The sequence below is a fragment of the Nuphar pumila genome, chromosome 1 (assembly GCF_984573655.1).
Source record: "Nuphar pumila chromosome 1, dmNupPumi1.hap1.1, whole genome shotgun sequence".
NCBI classification, from domain to species: Eukaryota; Viridiplantae; Streptophyta; class Magnoliopsida; order Nymphaeales; family Nymphaeaceae; genus Nuphar; species Nuphar pumila.
Window position 1 is genome coordinate 4,913,726 of NC_143249.1, and position 18,528 is coordinate 4,932,253.

The following is an 18,528-nucleotide window of genomic DNA, read 5'->3' on the forward strand; positions in this document are numbered from 1 at the left end:
TACCTACAGCTTGGTCCATTGGGCCGCCCTGACCGTTGCCCACCCCGTATCTTGTTTTCCATGACATGTTTTCTAAAGTGGTAAGGATCTGTAGAGTCCAACCTGATAACTGGCCATGTCATGAGGAGAGATATAAGCCTAAGTTGAACCAAATACTTTCAGTGGAATCCAACAGCATTAACCAACCAATCATAGGAATCCCCTCTCTTCAGGTTTGTCTGGACTGGGACCAAAACCACCCTATGGATCCAACCATCTCAAAATGGATACAAGGTTCCCCATATATACATATGAAAAAACAGGTTCATTCTAACAGTTTATACGGTGTGGATAGCTGTGAGAGGCAAACGCCTCAGTACCTGAAGCATACGCTTCAGAGGCGAAGTGCAAGCTCAAGGAACCGTGGCACTGTATGAGGCGTTTGCAGGTTTGAAGCACACGCTTCACATGGGTGAAGTGCATGCCTCGCATTGAGGCGCGCTTCGCTTCTAAGGCGTGCGCTTCAAAGTCGGACCACCGCTGCGAGGTCATCCAGTCGGCGAAGACGTTGAGGAGGTTGGCGAGGTCGAGCATCTGCGAGAACGCCTGGATCCGCCATGATGACATCTGGTCGATGAGTTCCAGAGGGACCAACGATTGGGACAGGAGGGTGTCCCGGTGGGGGTTGCGCCAGTTCTCCTGGTACAGAGGGCCGCTCCTTCTGAAACTCAAGGCAATCGTCCCCCAGATGGCTGGCATCCACCCCATCGTGTACGAGTTGTACGCCATGACCACCCCCTCCTAACGAAGATCTCGTCTGGCAGTGCGTCGTGTCTACCGCCACAGTCGGGTACAACCTCAATGACTTCGAGATCGCCACATGCAGGTAGTGCATCTCCCATAGCTCCGCAAATTCAAACAACCCCTCCTTTTCTTCTTCGACGGAGAGTCACCGATTCTGGCGAGTTCTTCGAGGATCTTGCGCTCGACGTCCGATCGACGCGAGAGCAGCTAGAAGAAGTAGGTGAGTGCTAACAAGGTGGTGTCTCTTCCGGCGAGGATGAAGCTCAAGATGTTATGCCGGAGGTAGGGCTCTGATAGCGTCTCGTTAGGGATGAAGTGAGAGGAGGTCGACTCTAGGAGGATCACCGAAGGAGGTGGCCAAGATCTCAGCCCTCTGTCATCGGATTATCTTCGAGTGTGATCGACCCGCGGAGGCGATGTTCAGAGCCAAGGATGAGGAGGCGCTTCAGCTTCCACAAGAAGGAGAAGGCGTGGAGGAAGTGGCCAACGCTCAACATCACCGCATCCTCGAACGATCGAGCGAACTCGTTCTCCGGTAGGACCTCGTTCAAGAGTGGCTGCTTGCTTACCACCAAAGATCTTTGTCATAAGAAAAAAAAGATCCAACCCAAATCCACCCAACAGATTTTGTGTATCCAACCCATTGCTTTAGTTGGTCCAAAGTAGACCCCAAACTCTATTTCTGTCAAGTCAGTTTGAATTGTGTGTGTGAAATTGGTAGATTGGTTGGATCCAATGTTATTGTTATTGAATTTGTTTCTCAGCCGAATCATTTTGCAAATAGATTCAGAACAGAATCGTCTTTTTTAATTTCTTGATTTTTAAAGAAATTTAAAAAAGAACATAATTTTTTTATGTAAATATAAAAATAAAATAAATTGTAAATTGTGGTTTACATGTGCATACAAATAAGAAAATGAATAATATGAGTTAATTATAAAAAAATAGTATTTATTTTATATTATCGTTTATTAGTAGTTTTTAATTAAAAAATTTATTATTTTATTAATATTATATATTTTATTATTTTGATCATGAAGCTTACACTTCAACGCCTCGAGGCTTACGCCTCGCTTCATAACAGGCTCAATGCCTCGCTTTGCCTCATCGCATTTAACAACCTTGGTGATAGTGCTGTTTTTTATGTTTTAAGTCACATTTGGTAAATCTGACCCACGTGCATTTAGTATGATCCGTTTGCGAGAAATCAACTGTTGATCATAATTTTTTCAATGAAAAAATATGATTTCATGAGCTTTAAGATTAGAAAAACTGAGGCATTGATTTTTTCAATCCTTAATCCTTATAAATCCTGCTCACATGCAATAATTAGATGATTCAAAAGCTAAACCCTAATAAATAACCATGTACATCACATCTTTAATCTTTAAGGTCAGATCCTAAAGGAGTATTGAAACAATAAAAAATTGAGACTGTCCACACCCTCCTCCGATTAAGAGGAACTAATCACTTCTCTCTCTCTCTCTCTCTCTCTCTCTCTCTCTCTCTCTCTCTCTATATATATATATATATATATATATATATATATATATATATATATATATATATATATATATATATATATATATATATATATTAATGGGCTGCGCAGCCCGATGTCTACCCCTAGATATGGATTATGGATATTTCATGCACAATGTATTTAGGTGCATCCTCCTTGGGAATTGGAATCACTCATCACAAGCCCAACCAGATAGAACAACGGTCTAAGATGAGGCAAAATAGGGATTTGGTTCCATTAAAGGTCATGTAGATCTACATAAACCCCCGGATGGTCTGCATGTATCCTTGAAAAACTTTGTGCTATGATGAGTTCAGTACCACTTTCTAAGACTTGTTTTAGATAATGTTCAAATCAATGTTGCAAATATTGTTCTTGAGAAACTGTTGGTGCTAGAAAAATATGTGGTAGGTTAAGATGTTTTTTGCTCGGACATGAAAGAAGAGATATTTGCTTTTGGTATAAATTAATAAAATTTAGAGAATTTAATAAGCTTTCAAACATGTTAAATATCATAAAAGTATGATATACGGTTACAAAGTTATAGCTTCCAGAAGATGAACATGTTAGGTGCATGACATAAGGCTACTCTAACATCAACCCAGCTTTTTATTTGATAAAATCACTTCTCATTGAATAATATATTCTCCTTAAAATAAGATCCTAAAATATACTAGTAATTTTGGAAAAATAAAGTTTAATTAATACAAATTTGACAAATATATCTACAAAACAATGTTTGCAAAAAACTTGTTTGGCCAATTTTTTTTTAACTTAATATATACATATTATTAGTGTATTAACTTGAACCACAATGAAACCCATAATAAAGGTCTACCTTTAGTATAATGCACTTACAAAGAGAAGTTTTGAGTCTATGAGCTCATTCTACAACCAAAATTTAGTAAATACCAAGATAAAATCGTGGTCACGTTGGTACCAAAATAATAATTCATGAACAAAATCATGATCTTACTTATTGAAATATTTATAGATTTCATAAAAAATCTTATACAATATAAAATATCCAAGAGTTGGGTGAGAGAAAGCCTCGTCATTTTGAAACACTTTAAATTTCTTGATAAATTTTTGTGAAATATTAAAACATATAATAATATAAAATATATAAATAAAAAAAATATCCCTTTTTCATCAACCCATGATGATAGGCCTTCAATTGGTAAAACCCTTGACCTTGAGGTAGCCCCTATTCCCTGGGAGTATACCTTGCAACAAGAGATGCCCACGTGGATTTAAAACTATGATTATCCCATGACAGGTAACAAACTACAATTGCCCTTAGAAGGCAAAGTTCTTATTGGGGCCAAATTTTCTTTTATTGTGTTTAATATTGCAATAATTTTAAAATAAGCTATATTTTTTTAAAAAAAGTCCACAATTTTTGTGCATTACATGGATGTTTGAAAATAACGCAAAAAGTCATAATGTTTTCAAAATTGTGACATATGGTTCAATTGAACGGATAGCTGATTGCCGGACGCAAACGCTCTCTCCGGGCTCCCATTTCACGAGGAACGGGAGCCCCACCGTTGCGGTGTCGCAGTGGGCCCCACGAAAATGCATCCACAAAACCAGTAGACATCGTGAACTGCACGGCAAACAGTCTCGGTCTTAAGACAGGATCAGGTGCCATCACATGGTACACACTTTGAGTGTGCCTCTGTACCTGATAGTCTGTTAGCCATCAGACTCGGTAATGCCTAGATCCGATATGAGTCCGACCCGTTTACATCCCTAAAAAGAATGCAAGAAAACAACGAATTTCAATCTTCTGACTCAATCAAAACCCCCTTATTCCTCATCTACTCTGTTCTCAACCACTATGGAGTTCGTCTCCGCTACATCCCTCTTCTCTTCCTTCTTCATATTATTATTGTTATTATTGATCCCACACATCATCATCAAATTCCTGCTCAAAAGCAGAGCCCCCAAAAACCTCCCACCCTCCCCACCATCTCTCCCCATAATCGGCCACCTCCACCTGCTCAAGAAGCCCCTCCACCGCACCCTCGCAGCCCTCGCCGACCACCACGGCCCCATCTTCGGCCTCCGACTCGGCTCCCGCCCCCTCCTCGTCGTCTCCTCGCCGGAGCTCGTCGAGGAGTGCTTCACCACCCACGACGTCGCCTTCGCCAACCGTCCCCGCCTCACCGCCGGAGAGTACATAGGCTACGACTACACCACCCTCGGCTGGTCCTCCTACGGCCCCCACTGGCGCAACCTCCGCCGGATCGTCACCCTCGAGCTGTTCTCCTCCGCCCGAGTCCAGGCCTTCGCCGGCGTCCGGCGGGACGAGGTCCGGACCCTCCTGCGCCACCTGTTCCTGGGCTCGGACCCGGATGGGTTCGCGCCGGTCGAGCTGAGCTCGAGGCTCTCGGCCTTGGCGTTCGATACCATCGTCCGGATGGTCGCCGGAAAGCGGTGGTACGGCAGCGACGTGGCCGGATCGGAGGAGTCGAAGCGGTTCGTGGGTGTCATCAAGGAGTCGTTCTACCTGCAAGGGGCAACGAATATCGGGGATTGCGTGCCGGCTGTGAGATGGCTGGATCTGCAAGGGCTGGAGAAGCGGATGAAGGCCCTGTTTGAGAGGAGAGACGAGCTGTTTCAGGGATTGGTGGACGAGAAGAGGAATGATGGTCGCCGGAAAAGGGAGGAGGAGAGGGGCACCCTTATCGACTACCTTCTGTCTATGCAGGAGACCGAGCCGGAATATTACACCGATAAAATCATCAAAGGAGTTGCAGTGGTGAGTGACTATCTTCTCAGAGTTGAGGTCATCCGTCGCCTCAAAAGCCCCAAGTGGGTTGGCGTTGTAGGTCGGGGGCCTTGTCTACGTTAGATTTTTATGGGCATCGCCCGCAAGCCTAGCATAGGTTCTTGGGGTACGGGTTCTAACCTCAAAGTTTTTAAGCTGCCGGCACGATGACCGTAACTAAGGCAGGCCAACCCAGCGCGATCAGGTTTTCTAGAGATTATAAATAAAAAGAAATCGTCGCCTCAAGTTCACCAACCTTTAGGGCTGGTAAACGAACACCAACAGCCAGCTCCTGACTCAGATCAGTTCGGTTAGTCAACTCGTTCATATAATCGAGACACGAGCAGCTTCGAATGCAAGGTTTTTCTGCTGGTTAAAAATGAGCCAATTCAGTTTAGAATAGGAATCGGCCAATTCCCTAAATCGTTTTGAAAATTGATTCATGGCTGATACCGATTCTGACAACATTGCTCGGGAAATGTCGATGACATTTTGAAAACTCTGGTTTTTCTCGACAAAATCTTGGAAAGGCATTGACATACATACAGCATGTATAAGAACATAAAAAAAAAAAAAAAAAACAGAAATACTGTGAAAGTTGTTATGCCATGCTTTATAGAGAGGAGATATTTTGAAAATGTTGTGTTTTTGTATTATAAAACTTGACCTGGAGCTGAGCTAACCAAACTTGGCCTGCTGACTAGTCTTGTGGCAGGAAATCTAAAGATCATGTTGTTCTTCCAGGCAATCATAACAGCTGGGACCGACACGTCGGCAGCGACTCTGGACTGGGCCATGTCTCTTCTACTGAACAACCCAGATGTGCTCAAGAAAGCTCGAGCCGAGCTAGACGTTCAAGTTGGCACTGCCAGGCTTGTGGAAGAGTCAGACCTTGCCAACTTGACCTACCTCCACAGCATAGTGAAGGAAACCCTCCGGCTCTATCCTGCAGGCCCGCTCTTGTTGCCTCATGAGTTGGGGGAGGACCGTAAAGTGGGAGGGTACGACATTGCACGTGGCACGATGCTCTTCGTGAATGCGTGGGCCCTTCATCGCGACCCGAAACTATGGGTGGAGCCCACAAGGTTCAATCCAGATAGGTTCAGTGGGCTCGAAGAGAAGGACGACGGTTTTAAGATGATTCCGTTTGGGTTTGGCCGAAGGAGGTGCCCAGGTTCGGTGTTAGCCATGAAGGAGGTGCAGTTGGCCTTAGGAGGGCTGATCCAATGTTATGAGTGGGACCGAGTTGGAGGAGAGGAATTGGACATGACTGAGGGCATGGGGCTGACAATACCGAGGGCACACCCTCTTAAGGTTCTGTACAGGCCTCGCCAGTCAATGGTCCAACTGCTCTCGGAACTTTAGTTAAGCTGTAAAGCTTGGTGAACGGTGACCATAAGTATGACAGGCTAAGACCAACACGGCTAGTTTCACTATTTTCGTGGTTAGCATCCTAAGATTTAAGCTACTTGCCAGAGGCAGTGGATATGTAAAGCATAAATTGTTATCTGGATACAGAATTACGGATCTCTGAGAATCCAAGTAGTGATGATGGTTTATAAATGTCTAATAAGAAAAAATTACTCAAGTGGGGAATGGGCATTTGCTTTCGCATCCGTCTTTTCAATTCAGATCCGTCTTGTTATCCAGAAGAATTCCATATATCTAACCGTTAGATCCATGTTCACAACACTGACTTCAAATGGCCAAAAAATGCTAATGCCTAGATTCATTTTAGTGTATGTGAAATTGATAGGGATGTCAATGAATCAGATTTTATCAAATATCCAACCGAATTCAATTCCCTATAGTTGTATTTGCCAATTGGTAAGTCGAGACTATATCCAATTATAATCAGATGCAGATATGGTTTTGATTTTTTGCTACTGTATCTGACAAATGCCCGAATTTGATGGATATCAAAATCCAATTACATGTAAAAAGTAGATATGGCATGAGCTTTTCAAATCTAAATCCAAATTAGAGTTGGTTTAGCCAACATCCGATTAGTTGAATATGGTATCGGCCACATCTGATCTGAATCAGAACCAGGACAATAATGGAGAAAAAAGAGGTTACGTGGGAACCATGGAGAAAAGAGGAGCTGAGAAAGTGGTTGCATGGGAAGCAATGTTGTTCAAATCAGTTTCTAAAAAAATTTGAAAAAATAAATAAATCAAATGTGGGCTTATATTAGGCTGTTCTGATTCTGACCCGACCCTGATTTGGGATTAACATTTAGTCCCGGCATATTGGTCCTTCACTGAACTTTCAATTCAGCAAAGCTCAGGCCATGCTTGTTCTCAAGATGATCAGACCCAGGTGTTCCCATTTAGTAAATTAATAAGCTGCAAGATCAGCCTTGGATGTTTCTATAATTGGGCCTAAACATCTAGAGTAGAACCAAACCTGAAAAGGCCCGTGGATGAGGCTGGCTGGTCAAGCAGAAAAATTCAGTCCACTATGTGGTTAGCTCACACTAACAAACCATGCTTGCTGGTGAAATGCTCAAGCTTGAACCATGGTTGTTTGGAATAAGCCCCAATGCAGCCCAGTTACACCGAGCACAAGCAATGAACATCAGTGAAGCCTGATAAGCCAAGGTGAGCATAACTCTTGGCCCACATAGTAAGTAGGATGGATTCAGGAGGTATAAGCCTGGCAAAAACCTTAAGTCTGGTGTGGCATTAAGTCGGAGGATTCTGTGCATGTAGATGTGTTGTGACGTGGGTGAAGGTGAGAGAAAAGTGCAAGATGGTGTAAGATGATAGTACTGGTACTGCTAAATGTGTGCTTGTTCATAATTTTCCAGAAAAACGACTGCCTAAGTCTAGACTCTGGAGGAGGAATAAAATCTGGAAAATGTTTACTGCAAAACAAGTTAGGGTTCAATGTCATTATGAGCTGACATGTTTAGCAAATGCTCCACTTCATGGTGATCACTTGCAGCTCGGAACTGACTCTTTTAGCTGCCTAAGGGTGAGGTCTAGTTAACTTGTCATTTATATATTAGCAAGTTCACCAATGCACCTTTTGTGGATTCTCTTGACAAACTTTGAAAAGAATATTGTTTAAAAGGGAATGATTTGATAAAACCACCCCAATGCTTAAGTTCCTGGGGAAAATTCTACCCTAAACCTTGAATACACTTTTTTGTTGTGTTTGACTTGCTTATTTAAGTGGTTGATTGTTTGTTGATCATAGTGTTCTGGTTTTTGGTCAAGTAGTTACTAGTATGTCAGGTCATATTGATTCGTGTGACCATGAATTCTTGTCTTGTCTGACTTGCATGTATGCATATTCAATAATGCTACTTTGTGGCATTTGGTTCTTGTTAAGCAGTTAAATATCCTCTGTTTATCACTCGTAGTAGTATTATTCCACAGATATATTTGTTTTCATAAAATGAACAAAGAAAAAATATGATTATGCGAAACCATGAAGTGCACATTTGTTACATGAATATACTGTCAAGCAGTCCTCTGTATGTTCTTACATCAAATGTTGTGCTGGATCTGAAAAATGTGCTATCCCTAAGGTGTTCGTTCCTGAAGGATATACTTTTGTCCAAAGTTAGCATCTTAGAAGCTGCTTTCTGCAGATTTATCTCATAACCAAGCTGAAGCAATCAGCCTATTCAAAGGCAAAGAGATTGGCTGCTCAAGCACTTGTTGGTTGCACTTTATTCACATTTTACTGTCAGTGAGAAGCCATGGAAGGCACTGAAATTCCGACAAGCTTTTGGAATTCCATATAATTCTAGAAAGATGAGCATGTGGGGCATCATGGAGGAGTATACACATTATGGATACATGTATAATACATATCAAAATACACACATATAAGAAGGGATAGGGCCACATACTTGTCCCTGCCATTGCGCTGATGTGAGAGACATATGATCTCCTCAACCGAACTGCTCGTGTTGATGAGTACAAGCCTTCAAGTAGTGGGTGAGCAGGGACCGATCTCTGTAAGCCTTCAATTCCACTACCTTATCCCACTGCCCATCATGTGGTATATATAGGTATCCAAGGGATACCTCCGAAGGGTCACCATGCATCATATGATGCATGGGAAGAGACACATACGAAGGGACACACTGTTTCCCGACAGAGCATGGATATTATTTTGGTCTATTATTGTTTTGGTTGGGTTTGAACAGAAGTAGAACGTGGCAGTAGGATTAATTTCCATTATGATCCATGTAACCACATTTTTCCTTTCATTGTTTTCCCCCAATTTTAAACCACACTATCTATATGCAGTTATAAGTTAGAAAGTAGTCATGACAGGAATTAGCTAATAATTTATCAAAATTAGACTTAATGGATGCAAAGCCCACATGGTGTTTCTGCTCTCTCATATGTCAAGAGAGAAACCAGTCAAAGGGATGAGTGCAACAAGGGGTATACTGTCACGGAGTGGCACAAAATCTAAGAAACAACCAAAATAAGCTCAAAAAGAGACTAAAGCATAAACATGGTAAAAAACAATGTATAACATGCATGCACATTCACAAGAAGACCAAGAAATAAAATTAAAATGAATAATTTTATTAATGACAAGAAGAAATATATAAAATTTACAATACATCCTAACTACAAAACACTGAAGCACACACTCATATTTACACTCACACTCATCCTCTCTCAATCTTCACAATGAGGCCTTGGTCTCATATATAAGGAAAATTTGAAATACTAGCCGTTGGGATGGTCTAGCAGCTAGTTTGACTTGCCCCGTTAGACCATCATAATGGCTAGTAAGACTCATTGACTGGTCCAACAGCTAGTTGGACCAGCCACAAATAATAATAAATAAATAAAAATACAAAAAAAAAATCAAAATCTTTCCTATAAGTATACATTACATATACTTCTACCCTAATTGGTATATGTTATGTATACCCTTACTAGAGAACAAGAAAAGTTCAAGGTTACAATAGGTATACATCAAGTATACCTTGAATGCAATGATAGAAACAAAAAAGGAAAAAAATTAGAAATGGAATACCCATAAGTATACTTTAGTATACTTAGGTGTATACATACAAAAATGTACATCTAATCATCTATCTTAACAGACTTGATTGATGCAGGACAGACCTGCTCGCTGTGTATGACATTACAGAATAATATAAATGCATTAGAACACTTTTTTGGGGGATAAAAAATACATTAGAAGTCAGCAATTAAGTGATAAACCAATTTACGCTTTCTGTCATATTGGGAAATGAAGAAGCTTTTGTGATTAGTGTTTGCATGTTATGAGGGAAATTCTTATTCCTGGGATTTCTTGTATTTGATCAGATATGTAGGTTCCTTTTGGGAGTTAGTAGTTGGAGTATGAATCGAGGATTTGGGTTGGAGTTGGGTCAAAGCTCTTCTAGCAATGGTTGTTTACAGGAAAGGCGTTGAGGAGGCACTTGAAAATTTGAGGTGGCAGTAACAGTGTTTACTTCTTGCCATCGGCACCCAAAAGTAGAGTTGTTATAGGAATTGGAGGCTTTCACTTCTCCAATTTCTCAATTCCCTTTAACATCCAGCTCTGAAGCAGAGCCTGAAATACCTTAACAATGTTACGTTTACTAATGTTACATTTACTAATATTTTTTTATTTGTATCAAACTAAAAGATATTATGCATATGATTGCAGCAGAACCAGTCCCTAAGTTTCTCATTATTTCCTAAAACAATTCATATCAGATTGTGCACCGGCTAATGCATAGTTGAAAACCATGAATTTATTTGAGACATGGAAATTTGGCATAAATGTGAAGGCATTTTAGAGTTTTTTTAATTAATAGACTTCAATAAAATTAAATTGCTTGACTATTTCTTCTCCTTTTCGGGTACTGTATCAGGTCTGGTTGAAAATGGAGGAAACTGCTTTGGAGAAAGTGTCCACATGCAGCAACCTTGATGACATAAAAGTCTATGGTTACTGTGATAGCTATTGTGCCAGGTAAGAAGCTGCCTTTGATGAAATCTCTATGGACCATTAGTCACTACTTTAGTCTTATATACCTTTAAGATAGTCTTGAATAAAAAATCCTACTAGCGCACTGAGTCTTCTCTAAGAGATGATGCTGATGGGCATTAGGTCCAGATCTTCAGACTTATTCAGGTTTGATGCAGCACTTTGCAGGTGAAGGCGATGAGGGGCAGGTACAACAGTTGTTTGGGATGGTTAGGCAGAGTGGTATAGAACCGGATGCACACAGCATACTTATCAATGCATACTGTAAAAATGAAAGATTTGCTTTGGCAATGAGATTGTTTGAGGGTATGGTAACAGCAGGATTGGTGCCAGATTATCCACCAAATCTTTTCTTGTCAAGACTCTTTGGAAAGAAAGAAAGCTACGGGAAACTGCATTGGTGGAGGAGAAATTGGAGATGGAAAAGATGTTCTTCCAAAGGCATTGCTTGGACATGTATGGTCTGCGAGCTCTTCAGATCGCATGCTTGTTTACAACATCTACGCAAAGTGCTTCACCAAGAACATTGTTGGCATTTAGTCAACAATGGATTTTCTGGGTACTGCTTTCTGCCATAGTAGCTGTTTTGACCGGTTAGGCATATGAATCAGATGTCCATACAAATACACATGCTTATACAGTGATGAAACAACCTGGTTTGGCATTAAAATGGAAGATTTTTGTGTGTGTGGATGTGTTTCAATGTGGGTGAAGCGAGATGAGAGAAAACTGCAAGATGGTGCACGTTGGAAGCTACTACTAGTAGTAGCAAATGTGTTCTTGTTCATAATTTTCCAGGACAACTGCCTAGGCCTTGAGAAAAAATAAAATCTGCAAAATGTTCATTGAAATACAAGTTAGAGTTCTGCTTCAATTTGAGCCTTACAGATCAATTATGGTTCTTGAACATGATCAAATGCTCCACTTCATTATGATCACTTGCAGCTGGGAACAGGCTCTTTGAGCAGCAGAGAGCTGAGGTCTTAGCAAGTTCACCGATGCACCTTTTGGGTATTCTCTTGACACATAAATTATGAAAAGAATATTGTTTAAATGGGAATGATTTGGGGAAACCCCCAATGCATAAGTTCTGGGACAAAACTTTGCCCTAGACCTTCAGTTAACCCTTATTGTCGACTTGTCGTGTTTGACTTGTTTATTTGAGTGGTTGGTTATAATGTTTAGTTCTGGGCAAATAATTATAATATGCAGTAGCCACTAGTGTGTTATGTTACCTTGGGCTAATGGTTAGTATGCAGTTGTCACTAGCGTGTCAAGTTACCTTAATTCGTGTGGCCATCAATTGTCGTCTTGTTTTTCTTTAATATATGCATAATTAATTATGTTACTTTGTGGCATTTGATTGTTGTTAGTCAATCTATTAATAAACTTTCTTGAATGTGTGCATAATTAATTATGTTACTTTGTGGCATTTGTTTTTTTTTTTTTTTTAAACAAGAACATTGGGGTTTTACCCTAATTTTATATTAAAGAATCATGCATTTACAAAAGATCTCCCTCAAAAGGTAGCCAATCAGGTGGTTAGTCTTTACAAATCAAAGTATTACAAGATCAATGCATGAAAAGAACAACGCCCATTGCCATCAGAGAACCTTTACATAAAACATCCTTGCTGAAAAAGGAATTGGTCAAAGCAAGCTCTAGGATTGATTATCGGCGTCCCTTGACAGCTCCCCCTCACGTTACTGCACCACCTTTGGTTGTTGAAAATCATGCACACTTGTACAAAGGTAGACAATCTCTTTGAATTAAATATGAGGTTTAAGCTCTCTCCACCCCTCCTAATCCAATAAATCTGTCTCTGTTGTAGATGGTAAAGGAGAGAATATACCACCTTCTATAGGTTCTGATGTAAATCTGATCACATGAATATTATGTTTAGGTAGCCAATAATTATCAACTATCAATTCTGTTTTTACAAACAGTGATAAATTTTTTGTGAGTAACCGGCCACTCTATTACAACAAATTGTTCAGTGCAAGATGCCAAACTAGTTCAGCGAGTCTCCCTGAGATTCCTTCCTCACGATAAGATGTGTTCCTCAATTTTCAAATATTCAAGCAAACTATGTGAAAGGTAGCCATGGAGGGTGTGAACACGATATCATCCACCACTTCAGTTCCCGAATAAAATCTAAATGTGGGGACTTTTTCTTTCCAAAGAATCTACACACATGTTTCCAAATTAATTAAGCAATAGGGCACCAAAATAGTAGATGAGATTGTGTTTCTTCATGCTTAAAACAAAGAGGGTATCTATTTGGCATTGCTACCCCAAAAATCCTTAAGTCTATCCTGAGTAAGAAGCCTTCTATGGCCAGTCAAATAAGCAACCCAAAACCTGGGCGGAACTCTTTTTGACCACACATAACCGTATCACTCATGAGATGGGGCATCTTTCTGAATGAAATTTCAGATAGCCTTCCTTCTTATTCCCACAGCATAATCAGAGCCTCTTCACCACAACCTATCAGGGTTTTGGGAGAGCTGAAAAGCAATCATATTAAGCCACAAGCTTTTAGGCTCGAAAAATGAACAATCCTCACCTTGCGCAGTCCATCCTTAACACAAGTTTTTTTCATATTAACAATCTTGTGTTTTTCTCCCTCATGGATGAGAGATAGTAGTGAGGGACCCAACCAAGGGTCTATCCAAAATCGAGTAACAGTCCCATCCACAACCTAACAAGTCATCAGATGTTCAATATTCTTTCATCCCAATAGAATCCTCTTCCAAGCTCCAGAACTTCCATATGAATTGGCTCCCCATAGGTTTTTGTTACGCAGATACTTGGATCACATAAACCCTGCCCAAAGAAAACATCAATCACAACCTTAGCCAGGTAAGCAATACTCAGTTCCTGAATCCAAAGTTGTGTTTTTCTACAAACATAGATTTGTCTTCATAATCTGAACAAAGTAACAAATGATTATGAGAAGCTATGAACTGCACTTTTCTTGAAATGGATGTACTGTTAAGCAGTCGTCTATGTACTCTTACATCAAATATTGTGCTGGATCTGGAAAGCATGCTGAGTCTGTAAGATGTCCAAAGTTAGCAATTTAGAAGCTGCTTTTGTGCAGATTTACCTCATAACCAAGCTGAAGCAATCAACCTAGCAGTCGTCTATATGCTCTTACCTCAAATATTGTGCTGGATCTGGAAAGAATGCTAAGTCTGTAAGGTCTTCCTTCCTGAAAGATATACTTTTATCCAAAGTTTGCAATTTAAAAGCTGCTTTTGTGTAGATTTATTTCTAACCAAGCTGAAGCAATCAACCTATTCAAACGCAAAGAGATTGGCTGCTCAAGCACTTGTTGATTGCAATTTATTCACATTTTATTCTGTCAGTGACCAACCATGGAAGACACTGACATTCTGACATGCTTTTGGAATCCCATATAACCCTAGAAAGATGAGCATGAATACTATTTTGGTCTATTATTGTTTTGGTTGAGTTTGAACAGAACTAGAACATGGCAATAGGATTAGTTTTCGCTGTGATCCATGTAACCACATTTTCCTTTCATTTTTTCTGAATTTTAAACCCCAATGGTGTCTCTGCTCTCTCAAGTCTCAAGAGCGACCTGGCAAAGGGATGAGTACAGCAGGGAGTATACTTGATTGATGCAGGACAGACCTACTCATTGCACAAAACATTACAGAATAATATTAGTGCATTAGGTTTTCAGTTGGAGTAAGAGTTGAAGATTTGGGTTGGAGTTGGGTTAGAAGTCCTCTGGCAATGGTCGTTTTCAAGAAAGATGTTGAGGAGACATTTGAAAAAATTGACGCAGCATTAACTGTGTTTACGCCTTGGCATGGGCACCCAAAAGCGCAGTTATTTGCCAGTTCAAGGAATTGGAGGGCTCTCTTTTCCAATTCCTCAACTCCAACATTCAGCTCCCAAACAGAGCCTTGAATACCTTAACAATGTTAAGTTTTCAAATTTTTTGTATTCATATCAAGCAAAAGATATTATGCATATGCTTGCAGCAGAACCGATCTCTAGTCGTTCAAAGAATCATTAGGTGCTTCTCCGGAGCGGTGCAGCGCCATGTCAGCTCAGCTGTTCTGACTTTGTTTTTTTGAAGAGTTTTTATTCTGACTTGTAGTTGTCCACAATTTTTTGTGTATTTCTCACAACTTAATTCTGGAAAAGTAAGATGGTTAAGTGGTTAATATTTTATAATTTCTGATGTATTATTTATCTGGGATTCTGACATGTTAATACACAATAGTTTGTCCACGTTTTTTAATATACTTCGCATAACTTAATTCTGAAAAACCAAGATGGTTAAGTGGTTAATATTTTATGGTCTGTTGTATTATTTTTTATAGTTGAGTATTGCAGGTCATGGAATGCTCTTTGGAATGGTGAGCAAGTTGAATATTTTTTGATGAAAGTATACGAGAGATAATGCTGCAAGCTCAGCAAAATAATATATATATATATATATATATATATATATATATATAAAAGGCTTAGGACTTTTGGAGCTTTCTTTTTCTTACATTTATGACACAGTCCATCAAATTTTAAAAAAATGAAAGACTTGTATAAGAAATTTCAAATTGTGGCCCTGAAAAGTTATGCAATTACTTCATGACAAAACAAAGTTGAATACAACAACTACGCCTTCATCCCAAAATAATTGGGGTCGGCGATATGAACCAAAAAAGAAAATCATTATGGGTCTTCCACATGAATCCTTCTCCTCCAATCATTTCTATCTAATGTCATGTCCTCTTTGAGGTTCAAAGCATTCATATCTTTTCCTATCACCTCCATTCATGTCTTCCGAGGCCTACCCCGACCTCTTTTAACTAATATATTTTCTCATTTCTCCATCTTTCTAACTGGAGCATCATTAGGCCTTTGCCAAATATGTCCAAACCACCGTAAACAATTCTCTCTCATCTTATTTTCAATGGGTGCAACGCCTACCTTCTTACGTACTCCTCGTTCTGAATCTTATCTTTTATTGTATTTCCACACATCTATCTCAACATACGCATCTCAGTTACACTCATTTTTTGAATAGCCCAACATTCCGTACCATATAGTAAAGCAGGCCTAATAGTGGTCCTATAAAACTTTTCCTTCAACCGCAATGGCATTCTACGATCACACAACACTCCAGTTGCACTTTTCCATTTCATCCACCCAACCTTTATCCTATGAGTTACATCTCCATCAATTTCTCCATACTTTTGAATGATAGATCCCAAATATTTGAAACAATCATCCACGGTATTTCAAGCTTCACTACACTCCCATCACTACTTCATAAATTTTGTATTATTTATTTAATTATTTGGTAGTCAAGCTTGGGGTTGCCACGTCTTCCTGTGCAAATAATAGCTGCTAATGGAGTTGAAAACTGATGATCCCTATAATGAATTCTCTAAGGAGCTCGCTGGCTTAATTCTTAACTTCTGAAAGGTTGGCATGGGGACTACAGAGGATCTCCTTGTTCCTAGTTTTGGGCTGTGCTGCCCTTCCAAACAAGGGATAAATGCAGACTCCCATGTTGGAATTATGAATTACATATCCTTCTACACTGACTTTCAAAATTCAATGCGGGAAATAAGATTCTTAGGTTGTCTTTGCATGTCACGGCATTGATTTTGGGGCATCTTTCTTCCAGGCAAGAGGTCCATGTTCGTGTTGCCGCAGTGGGGTCCATACAAGCACATAGACTGCGAATGTCGCCATTGAAACAAAACCCGGTTTTTTGTGGCACACAAACGGATCCTTATGGAAAATTCACGGCACCAGATGTCAATGGAGTAAGTTGCCGGATTATATTAGATTCAATCGGATTGTACCTACAATCTAGTTGGGTTCTTACAATGCAAAGTCGTTTTGACTACATCTGGCCTTGTAGATGTGTTCAGCATAGTCGATTTAGCCGGGATCGATCCTTGATCGTGTTTTTTCTAATGAAAAAACATCTGTTTGAGTTGCAAAGATTGGTGCATTGACGGCCATCCAACTTTACATATCCGAAAAACTTGTACACTTTAGGTTCCGGTGCTCCAAGAGCTGATTTCTGTTAAATGGAGCATGTAGATCACATCTATGAAGTAATTGTACCTACCTAAAAGATAAAAATGGGTTTTGAAGTCAATTGTAAGCACAACCGATTGTAGTAAATATTAACCCATGTGGTAAGCAGGGTCCTGTGCCAAGCTGAAGGCCCAGGTTCGAATCCCTCTGCCACATGGGGCTTAAGAGATATCTGGTAGGGGTCTGCCTAACCCCAGCTTGCCTTTCAAAAAAAGAAAAAGAAAAAAAGATTAACATAGCAAGGAATACTTCAATTCATTGTCATCATGATGAAACCCCAATCCCTGCAGTATGATCATGGTAACAAACGTTTAAAATAGCAACATAACGGCCTGCCAATTTTTCGTGAGAAATTGAAAATTTCATATTTCTCATGTTTTTACTTTTTATCGATAAAATATGAAAAAAAAATAAAAAGTAAAAGAAATAAAAATAAAAATAAAATCAACCATTTTCCACAAAGATAACTAATGAAAACAGAAATATCATGAGGAATTTGTGATATTTACATCTTATTGAAAATATCACAATCCATTTAAAATGGCAACTGAAATTGTAGTATTTTTTGTGACATTTTCAAAATATTGCCGATATCTACCACATAAGGAGTGCTTGTCTCCATATGAGATGACATCCTCATGGCTTTGTTATATGTTCACACTCTGAATGAACATTGCACAGCTATTGTGTGAACAAGCCCCATGGTTGATGTGGGGCTCAAATGAGTCCAAGCCACAAGGCACATCAGATCCTGTATCTTGATCCAACGTGCTCGCATATTCAATTCATGGATTGACAATAATTTTCTTTTATTTTATTTTGATGAGGAACCTTCCTAGGGATACAGGTCACTTAATGGGCGGGGCCCCCCAAGGAGTAAACCCCATGTCTTATAGGGACTGATCCGCGAAAGCAGTAACGTACATCCTGGCAGCGGTGGCGTTCGATTGGGCACACCCTTCATTCCGAGCAATCTTCACCGCTGCATCTTTAAAAGATGGCCTCTCTTTTTTTTTTCTTTCATAAAGAAAATACATGGATAAGGAATGTACTGTCCAAACCATAAAAAGCATAGAAAACAAAACAGTAATGCATTTGCAGGGATGGCAGTGGATCTGGGTGGGACAAGGTCTCTACCCCCCCGCCTGTTTCAAAATTCCACCCTCCATCTTCGCATGGGTTTTGATTTTAACCCCCACCATCCTCATTTCATATCCCTCTATCCCTGCTCTAAAATGAGACGAGACAAGGTGGGGGGGCCCTTTTTCCTTGAGTCCACTATCATCCCTAAAGGGTATTTTAGTATTTTACTAACGAGGTTTTGAGAAAAGGACAAGACAGGGCAGGACGGAGCCCAGTTTTCCCCCATACA

General features: G+C 40.0%; 1 protein-coding gene across 1 annotated transcript; it reads left to right on the forward strand.

Moving 5' to 3' along the window:
- The first annotated feature begins 4,129 nt into the window (after positions 1–4,129).
- Positions 4,130–6,663, forward strand: LOC149847759 (cytochrome P450 81Q32-like). Its single transcript, XM_090009417.1, has 2 exons — positions 4,130–5,072; positions 5,826–6,663. The coding sequence occupies exons 1-2, from the start codon at positions 4,149–4,151 to the stop codon at positions 6,444–6,446; spliced, it is 1,545 nt and encodes a 514-aa protein (XP_089865543.1). The 5' UTR covers positions 4,130–4,148; the 3' UTR covers positions 6,447–6,663.
- The last annotated feature ends 11,865 nt before the right edge of the window (positions 6,664–18,528 follow it).